This window comes from Mandrillus leucophaeus, unplaced genomic scaffold (assembly GCF_000951045.1).
Source record: "Mandrillus leucophaeus isolate KB7577 unplaced genomic scaffold, Mleu.le_1.0 Scaffold1036, whole genome shotgun sequence".
In the NCBI taxonomy this organism is placed as follows: domain Eukaryota; kingdom Metazoa; phylum Chordata; class Mammalia; order Primates; family Cercopithecidae; genus Mandrillus; species Mandrillus leucophaeus.
Window position 1 is genome coordinate 282,307 of NW_012098499.1, and position 13,609 is coordinate 295,915.

At 40.2% G+C, this 13,609-nt stretch overlaps 1 protein-coding gene across 4 annotated transcripts in view; it reads right to left on the minus strand.

Moving 5' to 3' along the window:
* Positions 1-13,609, minus strand: part of JAKMIP2 (janus kinase and microtubule interacting protein 2) — a 187,675-nt gene that overhangs the window by 17,058 nt on the left and 157,008 nt on the right. For all 4 annotated transcript variants that reach the window (XM_011978996.1, XM_011978988.1, XM_011978981.1 and 1 more), the window contains 2 exons: positions 12,605-12,808; positions 7,040-7,105 (listed from right to left, as the gene is read on the minus strand). In XM_011978996.1, coding sequence (XP_011834386.1) covers positions 7,040-7,105; positions 12,605-12,808 — 270 coding nt within the window. The remainder of the gene's footprint in view (positions 1-7,039; positions 7,106-12,604; positions 12,809-13,609) is intronic.

Genomic DNA, 13,609 nt, shown 5'->3' on the forward strand with positions numbered 1-13,609 from the left:
CGATCTCGGCTCACTGCAAGTTCTGCCTGCCGGGTTCACGGCACTCTCCTGCCTCAGCCTCCCGAGTAGCTGGGACTACAGGCGCTCGCCACCTCGTCTGGCTAATTTTTTGTATTTTTAGTAGAGACGGGGTTCACCGTGTTAGCCAGGATGGTCTCAATCTCCTGACCTTGTGATCCGCCCAGCTTGGCCTCCCAAGGTGCTGGGATTACAGGCATGAGCCACTGCACCCGGCCCTGTGCCACATTTTCTTTATCCAGTCTAACATTGATGGGCATTTGGGTTGGTTCCAGGTTTTTGCTATTGTGAATAGTGCTGCAATAAACATATGTGTGCATGTGTCATTATAGTAGAATGATTTATAATCCTTTGGGTTATACATCCAGTAATGGGTTTATAATTTATAATCTTTTGGGTTATAAATCCAGTAATGGGATTGCCGTGTCAAATGGTATTTCTAGTTCTAGATCCTGGAGGAATCGCCACACTGTCTTCCACAATGGTTGAACTAATTTACACTCCCACCAATGGTGTAAAATCATTCCTATTTCTCCACATCCTCTCCAGCATCTGTTGTTTCCTGACTTTTTAATGATAGCCATTCTAACTGGTGTGAGATGGTATCTCTTTGTGGCTTTAATTTGCATTTCTCTAATGACCAGTGATGATGAGCTTTTTTTCATCTGTTTGTTGGCCATATTATGTCTTATTTTGAAAAGTGTCTGTTTATATCCTTTGCCCACTTTTTGATGGGGTTGCTTGTTTTTTCTTGTAAATTTGTTTAAGTTCCCTGTAGATTCTGGATAATAGCCCTTTGTATGATGGATAGATGGCAAAAATTCCCTCCCATTCTGTAGGTTATCCCATTACCTGTTCACCCTGATGATGGTTTCTTTTGCTGTGCAGAAGCTCTTTAGCTTAAGTAGATCCCATTTGTCAATTTTGGATTTTGTTGCCATTGTTTTTGGTGTTTTAGTTATGAAGTCTTTGCCCATGCCTATGTCCTGAATGGTATTGCCTAGGTTTTCTTCCAGGGTTTTATGGTTTTGGGTCTTACATGTAAATCTTTAATCCACCTTGAGTTAATTTTTATATGAGGTGTAAGGAAGGGGTCCAGTTTCAGTTTTCTGAATATGGCTAGCTGGTTTTCTGAATACCATTTATTAAATAGGGAATCCTTTCCCCATTGCTTGTTTTCGTCAGTTTTGTCAAAGATCTGATGGTTGTAGATGCGTGGTGTTATTTCCGAGGCCTCTGTTCTGTTCCATTGGTCTATATATCTGTTTTGGTACCAGTACTATGTTGTTTTGGTTCCTGTAGCCTTGTAGTAGAGTTTGAAGTCAGGTAGCATGACGCCTCCAGCTTTGTTCTTTTTGCTTAGGATTGTCTTTGCTATATGGGCTCTTCTTTGGTTTCATATGAAATTTAAAATAGTTTTTTCTAATTCTATGAAGAAAGTAAATGGTAACTTGATGGGAATAGTGTTGATCTATAAATTACTTTGGGCAGTATGGCCATTTTCATGATATTGATTCTTCCTATCCATGATCATGGAATGTTTTTCCATTTGTTTGTGTTCTCTCTTATTGCCTTGAGCAGTGAATTTTATTTCTTCTTGAAGTGGTCCTTCCCATGTAAATTGTATTCCTAGGTATTTTATTCTCCTTGTAGCAATTGTTAATGGGAGTTCACTCATGATTTGACTGTCTGCCTATTATTGGTGTATAGGAATGCTTGTGATTTTTGCACACTGATTTTGTATCTTGAGAGTTTGCTGAAGTTGCTTATCAGTTTAAGTTTTTGGGCTGAGACAATGGGGTTTTCTAAATACACAATCATGTCATCTGCAAACAGAGACAATTTGACTTCCTCTCTTCCCATTTGAATACCCTTTATTTTTTTCTCTTGCCCGATAGTCCAGGCCAGAACTTCCAATACTATGTTGAATAGGAGTGGTGAGAGACGGCATCCTTGTTTTGTGCTGGTTTTCAAAGGGAATGCTTCCAGCGTTTGCCCATTCAGTATGATATTGGCTGTGGGTTTGTCATAAATAGCTCTTATTATTTTGAGATATGTTCCATCAATACCTAGTTGATTGAGTGTTTTTAGCATGAAGGGGCGTTGAATTTCATCAAAGGCTTTTTCTGCATCTATTGAGATAATCATGTGTTTTTTGTCATTGGTTCTGTTTATGTGATGGATTATGTTTATTGATTTACGTATGTTGAACCAACCTTGCATCCCAGGGTTGAAGCCAACTTGATTGTGGTGGATAAGGTTTTTAATGTACTGCTGGATTTGGTTTGCCAGTATTTTATTGAGGATTTTCACAATGATGTTCATCAGGGACACTGGCCTGAATTTTGTTGTTGTTGTTGTTGTGTCTCTGCCAGGTTTTGTATCAGGATGATGCTGGTCTCAGAAAATGAGTTAGGGAGAAGTCCCCCTTTTTCTATTGTTTGGAATAGTTTCAGAATGAATGGTACCAACTCCTCTCTGTACCTCTGGGAGAATTCAGCTGTGAATCTGTCTGGTCCTGGGCTTTTTTTGGTTGGTAGGCAATTAATTACTGCCTTTATTTCAGAACTTGTTATTGGTCTATTCAGGTATTTGACTTCTTCCTGATTTAGTCTTGGGAGGCTATATGTGTCCAGGAATTTATCCATTTCTTCTAGATTTTCTATTTATTTGCATAAAGGTGTTTATAGTATTTTCTGATTGCAGTTTGTATTTCTGTGAGATCAGTGGTGATCTCTCCTTTATCATTTTCGGATCTATTTGATTCTTCTCTCCTTTCTTCTTTATTAGTCTGGCTAGTGGTCTATCTATTTTGTTAATCTTTTCAAAAAAACCAGCTCCTAGATTCACTGATTTTTTGAAGGGTTTTTCGTGTCTTTATCTCCTTCAGTTTTGCTCTGATCTTAGTTATTTCTTGTCTTCTGCTAGCTTTTGAATTTGTTTGCTCTTGATTCTCCAGTTCTTTTAATTGTTATGTTAGGGTGGCAATTTTAGATCTTTCCCGCTTTCTCCTGTGGGGATTTGGTGCTACAAATTTCCCTCTAAACACTGTTTTAGCTGTGTCCCAGAGATTCTGGTATGTTGTGTCTTTGTTCTCATTGGTTTCAAATAGCTTATTTATTTCTGCCTTAATTTCGTTATTTACCCAGTAGTCATTCAGGAGCAGGTTATTTGGTTTCCATGTAGTTGTATGGTTTTGAGTGAGTTTCTTAATCCTGAGTTCTAATTTGATTGCACTGTGGTCTGAGAGACTGTTTGTTATGATTTCTGTTCTTTCGCATTTGCTGAGGAGTGTTTTATTTTCTATTATATGGTCGATTTTAGAATAAGAGCTATGTGGCGCTGAGCAGAATGCACGTTCTGTTGATTTGGAGTCGAGAGTTCTGTTGATGTCTATTAGGTCTGCTTGGTTCTGAGCTGAGCTCAAGTCCTGAATTTCCTTGTTAATTTTCTGTCTTGTTGATTTGTCTAATATTGACAGTGGGGTGTTAAAGTTTCCCACTATTCATGTGTGTGAGTCTAAATCTCTTTGTAGGTCTCTAAGAACTTGCTTTATGAATCTGGGTGCTCGTGTACTGGATGCATATATATTTAGGATATTTAGGTCTTCTTGTTGCATTGATCTCTTTACCGTTATGTAATGCCCTTCTTTGTCTTTTTTGATTTTTGTTGGTTTAAAGTCTGTTTTATCAGAGACTAAAATTGCAACCCCCCATTTTAAAATTTTTGGCTTTTCACTTGCTTGGTAAATCTTCCTCCATTCCTTTATTTTGAGTCTATGTGTGTCTTTGCACATGAGATGGGTTTCCTGAATACAGTACACTGATGGCTTTGACTTTTTATCCAATTTGCCAGTCTGTGCCTTTTAATTGGAGCATTTAGCCTCTTTACATTTAAGGCTAATATTGTTATGTGTGAATTTGATCCTGTTATTATGATGCTAGCTGGTTATTTTGCCTCTTAGTTGATGCAGTTTCTTCATAGTGTTGATGGTCTTTACATTTTGGGTTGATTTTGCAGTGGCTGGTACCGGTTTTTCCTTTTCATATTTAGTGCTCCCTTCAGGAGCTCTTGTAAGGCAGGCCTGGTGGTGACAAAATCCCTTAGCATTTGCTTGTCTGTAAAGGATTATTTCTCCTTCACTTATGAAGCTTAGTTTGGCTGGATACGAGATTCTGGGTTGAAAATTATTTTCTTTAAGAATGTTGAATATTGGCCCCTACTCTCTTCTGGTTTGTAGGGTTTCTGCTGAGAGATCCACTAATTAGTCTGATGGGCTTCCCTTTGTGGGTAACTCACCCTTTCTCTCTGGCTGTGCTTAACATTTTTTCCTTCATTTCAACCTTGCTGAATCTGATGATTATGTGTCTTAGGGCTGCTCTTCTCGAGGAATATCTTTGTTGTGTTCTCTGTATTTCCTGAATTTGAATGTTGGCCTGTCTTGCTAGGATGGGGAAGTTCTCCTGGATAATATCCTGAAGTGTGCTTTCGAACTTAGTTCCATTATCTCCATCACTTTCAGGTACACCAATCAAACGTAGGTTTGGTCTTTATGCATAGTCTCATATTTGTTAGAAGCTTTGTTCATTCCTTTTCATTCTTTTTTCTCCAATCTTGTCTTCACACTTTATTTCATTAAGTTGATCTTCAATCTCTGATATCCTTTCTTCCGCTTGATTGATTCAGCTATGGATACTGCATGCTTCACGAAGTTCTCGTGCTGTGTTTTTCAGCTCCATCAGGTCATGCATGTTCTTCTCTAAACTGGTTATTCTAGTTAGCAATCCCTCCAACCTTTTATCAAGTTTCTTAGCTTCCTTACATTGGGTTATAACATGCTCCTTTAGCTCAGAGGAGTTTGTTATTACCCACCTTCTGAAGCCTACTTCTGTCAATTTGTCAAACTCATTCTCCATCCAGTTTTGTTCCCTTTCTGGCGAGGAGTTTTGATCCATTGGAGGAGAAGAGGCATTCTGGTCTTTGGAATTTACATCCTTTTTGTGCTGGTTTTTCCTCATCTTCATGGATTTATCCATCTTTGGTCTTTGCTGTTGATGACCTTTGGATAGAGTTTTTGCATGGTTGTCCTTTTCATTGATGTTGATGCTATTGCTTTCTGTTTGTTAGTTTTCCTTCTAACAGTCAGGCCCCTCTGCTGCAGGTCTTCTGGAGTTTGCTGGGGGTCCACTCCAGACTCTGTTTGCCTGGTTATCACCAACGGAGGCTGCAGAATAGCAAAGATTGCTGCCTGCTCCTTCCTCTGGAAGCTTCGTCCCAGAAGAGCACAAGTCAGATGCCAGTCAGAGCTCTCCTGTATGAGGTGTCTGTCAACTTCTGCTGGGAGGTATCTCCCAGTCAGGAGGCATGGGGGTCAGGGACCCACTTGAGGAGGCAGTCTGTCCCTTCACAGAGCTCAAGCACTGTGCTAGGAGAGCCACTGCTCTCTTCAGAGCCAGCAGGCAGGAACGTTTAAGTCTGTTGAAGCTGCACCCACAGCCGCCCCTTCCCCTAAGTTCTGTGTCCCAGAGAGATGGGAGTTTTATCCATAAGCCCCTGAATGGAGTGCTGCCTTTCCTTCAGAGATGCCCTGCCCAGAGAGGAGGAATCTAGAGAGGCAGTCTGGCTACAGCAGCTTTGTGGCCCTGTGGTGGGCTCTGCCTGGTTTGGACTTCCCTGGGGCTTTGTTTACACTGTGAGGGGAAAAGTGCCTACTCAAGTCTCAGTAATGGTGAACGCTCCTCCCCTCCACCAAGCTCAAGCATCCCAGGTTGACGTCAGACTGCTGAGCTGGCAGTGAGAATTTCAACCCAGTGGATCTTAGCTTGCTGGGCTCCGTGGGGGTGGGATCCACTGAGCAAGACCACTTGGCTCTCTGGCTTCAGGCCCTTTTCCAGGGGAGTGAATGGTTCTGTCCTGATGGCATACCAGCTGCCACTGGGGTATTAAAAAAAACTCCTGCAGCTAGCTCAGTGTCTGCCCAAACAGCCTCCCAGTTTTGTGCTTGAAACCCAGGGTCCTTGTGGTGTAGGCACCTGAGGGAATCTTCTGGTCTGTGGGTTGTGAAGATCATGAGAAAAGCGTAGTATCTGGGCTAGAGTGCACCATCACGGCACAGTCCCTCATAACTTCCCTTGGCTAGGGGAGGGAGTTCCCTGACCCCTTGCACTTCTTGGGTGAGGCAACACCCCACTCTGCTTTGGTTTGCCCTCCGTGGGCTGCACCCACTGTCTAACCAGTCCCAATGAGATGAACCAGGTACCTCAGTTAGAAATGCAGAAATCACCCGCCTTCTGTGTTGGTCTAGCTGGGAGCTGCAGACCGGAGCTGTTCCTATTTGGCCATCTTGCTCGGGAATTCCAGGCTTTGACTTTTTTTGTTGTGTAAGCCTGTGTAGCTCACTGCAGCTTGTTCAGCATCCCAGCCTGAGCTCTGTCTGTGCTCCCACCCCACATGCATTTCCAAGTGCCCTCTGTTAGAGCCACGTTGTTATACCCCTCAAAAACACTGGCTGACTTGGAGGAAGCAGCCACTCTTTGAGATCCCTGGGGAAGTGACAGGACAACATGATTATCACATATCAACCCAAATTTCTGAACTGATTGTTAAGGTGAAACTGCAGCACAAGGATGAAAGGTCTTTTTATGAATGATAATGGAAAAAGTTTTAAAAAAAAGGTGCTAAAAGGTTTTTTTTAAAAAAACTGAGCAAAGTAGGGTAACCAAATTCAGAAGAAACTTTTGCAAAGGAAATGAAGATAAGGAAGGGGAAACTAAGGAAAGAAAATACATAAAAAAATAGGAAAGAAACACAAAAGACAAACATGTGAAGGCTAAGTTACTGATGGCAGACTCTTTCCTGGTATTCTGACTGACTGAAGGTGAAAGCTAGGTTTACTGTAACTACACCTGCCTCTGCAAGACACACAATTAACTGAGAAGCCAGAAAGAAAATACAGTGAGCAAAATCAATACTGCTTTCTGGTTGAACAAATAATAAGATACTTATTGAACTTGACACATACCTTTTCTTCTAAGTCCTTTATTTGTCTTTTCTGGATGTCTGTTTTATCTTCTAAGTCACGAATTCTCTGAAGAAAGAAAAGAAAAGAAAGAAAGCATCAGTAGGTGGTAAGCTGTGCAGAAAAATAATTCACCAAACGAAAACATGAACATTCCTATACAAACCTGAATATTTGTACAAGCAGCTGGAAACCTCACATCTATGTTTTTCCCCACCCAAAAACATGTTGCATGCTTCAGAAATTATCTATGCTTGTGGTAGGAAATCATTGTTACTGACTATCTTTTCAAAAAATATTTGCTACCCTTTCTACTGGGCCTATCCCTGTAGACCCCTTCCTAGTGAGGTGTAGATTCCACACCACTGATATTCAGTTTGGCAAAGAGACTTGTTTTGGCCAGTGGAATGCGAGTTGGAATAAGATTTGGGAATATCAAATCCTTATAGAGGGTGTAGTATGTCTCAGAACTAGAGAGGAAGAAACAAGCTTTGTTATGAACCATTTGGATTGAGATTTTGATTGTTTGTTACCACATTAAAGATGGCTGAGGCTGACTCATATAGATGTAAACAATCCAATTGTTCTTTCTTAACCTTTTTTTTTCTTAACTCTATTTCAGCCTTGTTTCAGGATAGAATTTTCTCACAAAATAGAATTGGTAAATTCTCATAAAACAAAGTAGAGATTACACATCAACAAACATTCCCAGGAGGGAACTGGTAAATTAGGAAAACACCAGAACATAACAAACATAACACAAGTAATCCTAAAGACGAAAAGTTCCAAGACTGTCTTTGAACTTACCTCTCGGTTATGTAACAAAATTCCACTAATTTAAACACCAAGTATTTGAAATCAACATTACATAACAATTATTTACAAGTAAAATAAAGTCTTCACATTTATATCTGGCAATCTAAAGGCTTTTTGTGTTCATGTACATGGTTATACAATGCAGGCTTCTTATTTAATACCTCTGCTAGGAATAATTAGAAAATAGAGAAATGGAGTGTATGAAGAAAACACTAGAAGTCAAATGGGATGATAATATAGAGAGGTTTTTATAATGCAATGGTAGGAGAAAAAAGGGGAAGCTAGAACAAGGGGTACTTGAACTTGCAATGCATATCTCCTTCTCTTTAAAAGAGTGGATCTCAACTGTTTGTCTCTCCCTGCTCCAGTCAGGGACATTTGGCAGTTCTGCACATTTTTTTAAGGTTAGTTAATATGTTCATTTATTTTAAGTTGTGTAATTCAGTGGTTTTAGTATATTCACAAAGTTGTGCAACCATCACCATTATCTAAATGTCTTGACATTTTTGTATTATCACAATTGGGAGTATGTGCATCTAGCATCTACCAAGTAGAAGCCAGAAATGCTACTAAACATCTGATAAGGCACAGAACAGCTACCCCTCCCCCTAAAAAATAATAAAGAAATATCTGTTTCAAAATTTCAGCAGTGCTGAGATTGAGAAACTCTTCTTTAAAGTAAGGGGGCTAAGGTTTGTGCAAGAAGAGATGGTGTGTTTTGGTCAGAGTGAGGTTAACCTTGAAATTATGCCATAATGAATGCTGGAGAAAGGGATGGGACTGGAATGTTGATGGTGTGTGTATACATATGTGATGTGTGTGCTGGTGTGTATTTCCATAGTGCTGTCAGTGGTCCACAGCTACATAGTAAAAGAATAAATTTGCTAGATATTTCTACCTTGAGTGTTCAAGTAATTCCTTGGCATGTCTGCTGGATATGCAGGCAAGTCTTATGTGGACAAAATCATGAATATGTAAAATTACTGCAGCATCCATTCAGCACCACGTCTACGCTTGTTGGGCACCTCCTTACATGCTCATGACTGCTGAATGTAATGGACAATACCGATAAGGCACCAATTAGTTCCAGATTTCAAAGAACTATCAGATCCAGATGGAATAACAAAATTAAATAGAAAAGGTAAACAATGGAAAAAACTGAATAACTTTATCACCCATCTCCAATTCCTAGTGTAGTGTTTAGCATGAAGGTGTCCACACATTTTTTTTGTTAAATAAATGTGTTATGCTACATCATATGATGTATACTTGATTTCTTTTTGCTTCCCATCCCTTTGCCATCCACCCAACAAGAAACCCTGTTGGATCCAAAACATTCCTTTTCTACCCACTTCTTTTTATTTCTCCTGATACCAAGTTCACCAAGTCATTGTCTTCCCTTGTCAGGACTGGTGTGGCGCTTCTACCTGCTCTTCCCGCCTTTTATTTTGACCATACTACATTCATCTATAGCAGCCACTGTGAACTCTCAGAATGTAAAAATGATCTCCATGGTCCCCTGAGTTGAAGTGGGTGGGGAAGAGTTGTACTCAGAATAAAACTCGAACTCCTGCAAAGCCCTATGTGATGTGGTCCTTTCTTAGTTCTCGGATGTCTCCTCCTATCAACCTCACTCTGGCTGTGTGTGCTCCTAACATTCTAGCCTTCCTTTGCTCTGTTCCTTGACTATTCCAAACTTATTCTGATGATAGGGACTTAGCCCTTGTTGTTCCTGACTTCTGGGACACTTGGCCAAGATCTTTGTGTGGCTCATTTCTTGGATCTTAGGTATTTTCAGAGAGGCCTTTTGTGACCAGCCAGCCTAAAGTGGCCAATCCTACTCCCAAACTCACACACACATTGTATACGTTTCTGCATAGCACTTATTGCCACTCTCAGAAATTGCCTCAGTCATTGTTCATTTGTGCTGTGGCTCTGTCCCTGTCCCTCTGTGACACAGATGAGAGTAGTGATCTGTATGTCTTTGCTTACCATTACACTCCCAGCACCTGGTACACAGCAGGCCCTCAATAAATGGTTGTGAATGAGTGCATAACAGAATATAGAATGTAGATTTTTTTGAGCAGTATGTGGTTCATTTTAAAAATTTTCATCAGGGAGAGGATCCTGAAGGGGTTGGATCTTAAACTGGGACTGGAAAAATGAGAACACTTGGATGAATGCAATGAAAACTAATGGACATGCTAGGATGAGCAATTATGCAACAGGGGCTTAGAGGTAGAAAATCACAACACAAGTGGGACCAGGATGTTTTGCATGAGTGGAGAGGGAAGTATGCTCTGGGGTTGGGTCAAATCTGGTTTTGGAGGGAGGGGTAGTCAGCTACGGAAGGAACTGAAGAGACCTGCATAAGACTCTACTCAACTGGAAATTGGGACCATGGAGGCTTTGGGGCAAGAATGTACCATGAGTTAAAGTGAGAAAAATCTGAGATGAGATGTGTGGTGGACTGAAAAAAGGAGAGCTAGAACTAGGCCCCATGGCACCTGCATGTGCTTTTAAAAATGCCATTTATTATGATATATCATAATTATTTTTCTTTGTGTTAATCATTTTATATCCTTCTATGGATCCTACATTTTGTGGAGGCAGGGTCCACGGTGAATTCTCTGTCAGCACAGTATTTATCACCTAGGAAACACGTTTAAAGGTTTGACTGAATAAATGCATAGATAATGGAGTCAGATTCACATAGAGAACATTTGGCAGTACCTGGAAGCTGGTCGAATAATGAAAGGCCCTGCACATGCCTGGGGTGACAAAAATGAACAAAATGGACCAGTATCAGAAACATTTCAGGGGAAATGCCAGCTGGATGCGGTGCTATATTAATGCTTACAGGGAAAGAACAGAGAAGACTCCAGTGTTTCTAGCCAGAGTGATTTGAGATATGGTAATTCTACTGACTAAGACAGGCAGATGGGGAGAGAGAAGAGAAGTAAGGATGAGAACTCACCAGTTCACTCTTAAATATTCAAGCAGAACTGTGTAATAAATGGTTAGTGCTATATTTTAGAAGTTAGAGTGTATTACATAGTTATATGTGAAAAATCCTGGCCAATATCTTCTGCAATAATTCTATGAAACTCAGCTATTAATTAAAAGGGAAGAAGAAGAGTAAGAAATAACTGGGAAAGGCATATTCTAATGAACATTTGTTTAGGAGATGGATGGAAAATGTCAGTGAAACTCTCTGAGGTTCAGAAATGCAGTGTACTACCGACGCTACTGGATAACTTAAACTTCACTCTTTCAGGAGTGAAGTATCCTAGCTAAATGGTTAAAGAAATACTCAAATGGAATAAAGTTTTTATCATAAATAAATTTAGATAACTATTAGTCCATCTTAAAAGTAAACACTTCTGTGTTTCCATGACATAACTCCCAATTTGTTGAAAGTAATTACATGCTATTGCAGCACAAGAAATTTGTGCAGGGAACATTTTTATCCCCTGCTAGAAGAAAAGTGCACAAAGCAATGCAATGATACCATAGAGTCTATTATTAAAGAGTTTGAGTCTTTCCATGGGTCAAAACCCAAACCTTTGTGATGGAATCTGAAGGGGCATTAATAGGAACATGTACGTATTTATCATTTCTGGGACGCGTGACTTCAGAATTCTCCACCTACTCCGGTAATCTGTTAGCCTATAAAATCCACAAAGCTCCTGCCTGCATCTGAAGTGTGCTAAGTGTCATGTCCCCCATGAATTGTTTTGATTTGCCTCATAAAAGAACCCCTTCTTCTTTTCCACTTACCGTGATCACTGATGACCACACAATTCGTACTGCCTATTCATACCATCTGGATTTTGTACCAGTTGCTTCTCATAGCTTCTGAGGATTTAATGCTATAACCTGACACTTTCAGTTGTGGAATCCTTATTGTATCTGTATTTTGACCAGGATCTCAGCCCTCAACTGTCAAGCTATGGTGTGAATAGAGAGTTGCAATAAAAAATTTTGGCTGGAAATTAGTACTGGGTGCCTATTTTGAGCCTTGCTGATGAATCACATAAGTCATGGATGATGGTACAATAGTGTTCAGACACATTGGCCTTCGAGTTCAGCAGACCTAGGCTGTCATCCTGACTGTTGCTTACCATCTGTGTCATCTTGGGCAAATCACTTAAACATTCTTATCTTCAGTACTGTTATCTCCAAAACTGAGATAATAAAAATACTTACCTCATAGGGCTATTATGAAGATTAAAGGAAATGATGTAAGTAGATTCCTTAGTTTACTTACTGACATAAAGCAAATGTCAGTAAGTAAACAGCAGCTGCCGGGCTTTGTTGTTGGTGATGTTTGTAATGTGAACGATCCTTGTTCTCTTTTACACTATTCGGATTGTTATCAGCCTTGGTTACGGACTGGAGTGAGCAATAAATGGAAAGCACTATTTTTGCCCTGGAGAGTGTCCTGCTTCCCTGCATAATGCAGATAATCAGACTCCATGAAATTCAAAGGGTATTTCATGAAAATGTAGTTCTAAACATAGTAGCAGTATGCAGTCCTTCTGAAACGCCAATTTTCTCAAGATTGAATTATTATAAAACTGTCATTTTTATATGTGCTTGAAGGTAGAAAACAATGGTTATTTATTTTACTCTCTGAAAATAACTTGTATCTCCTGGGCTTCTCCATACCCATACTCAATACCATGTACTTAGTACTGAGTCCCATTTGCTAGTACTAACCCTACGCAGAGGCAATGACTCAGTCCTCACCTGATGGGCTTGCTGTAAGAGCTCCATTCTCTCCTGAAGAATCTGACAGTCATACTCTCTGCTCTTCCTCAGCATTTGCCGCCGTAACTTTTCTACTGCCGTCCTCAGCTCCTCTTGCTGTTTTTCACTTAATAATTCACCAAACTTGATAACAGTTTCTTGCTGTAGAGCATTGTACAAAGTAGCTTCTAGTTCCTGGATTCTCTGGCAAATAGAATTAGAAAAGTCTAACTTCGGAACTTGGCATTGATATGCGGTGTGGGAGTGTACGCTATGTATGTATATGTGTATGGCCGTCAACTTTAGTCTTAAAGGATCTTAGCAAGAAAATAATTTCAAAGCTTCTCTAGCCTAATTACACTTCTGAAAATCCCTTTTTATGAGATTCTGTAAGGGTCATCTAGCCAATCCATGAACTTCTCTAGTGAGGGAACATTTGTTCTTTCTTGGAACCCTACCCATTTTATATACTCTTCCTTTTTAGAAAGCCCTCACTTTGTTATAATAACTGTACTTCCTATCCTAAAGAGTAGCTGAGAATAAGTGTGTTCTCACTTCTACTTGACAGCTTTGGCCAGGTGCGGTGGCTCACACCTGTAATCCCAGCACTTTGGGAGCCTGAGGGAGGTGGATCATCTGAGGTCAGGATTTTGAGAACAGCCTGGCCAACACGGTGAAACCCCATTTCTACTAAAAATATAAAAAATTAGCTGGGCATGGTGGCGCGTGCCTGTAATCCCAGCTACTCAGGAGACTGAGACAGAAGAATCGCTTGGATCTGGGAGGTGGAAGTTGCAGGGAGCCAAGATCGGGCATTGCAGTCTGGCCTGTGCAACAAGAGTGAAACTCCGTCTCAAAACAACAAACAAACAAACAAACAAACCCCCCCCCAAAAAAACAAGAGAGCTCTTCATATATTTAAGGACATCTACCATAGTGGCCATACTTCTAGAAATAAATAGTCTAAGTTAGGACAAAATACTTAAAATTGGAGATATATTTTGT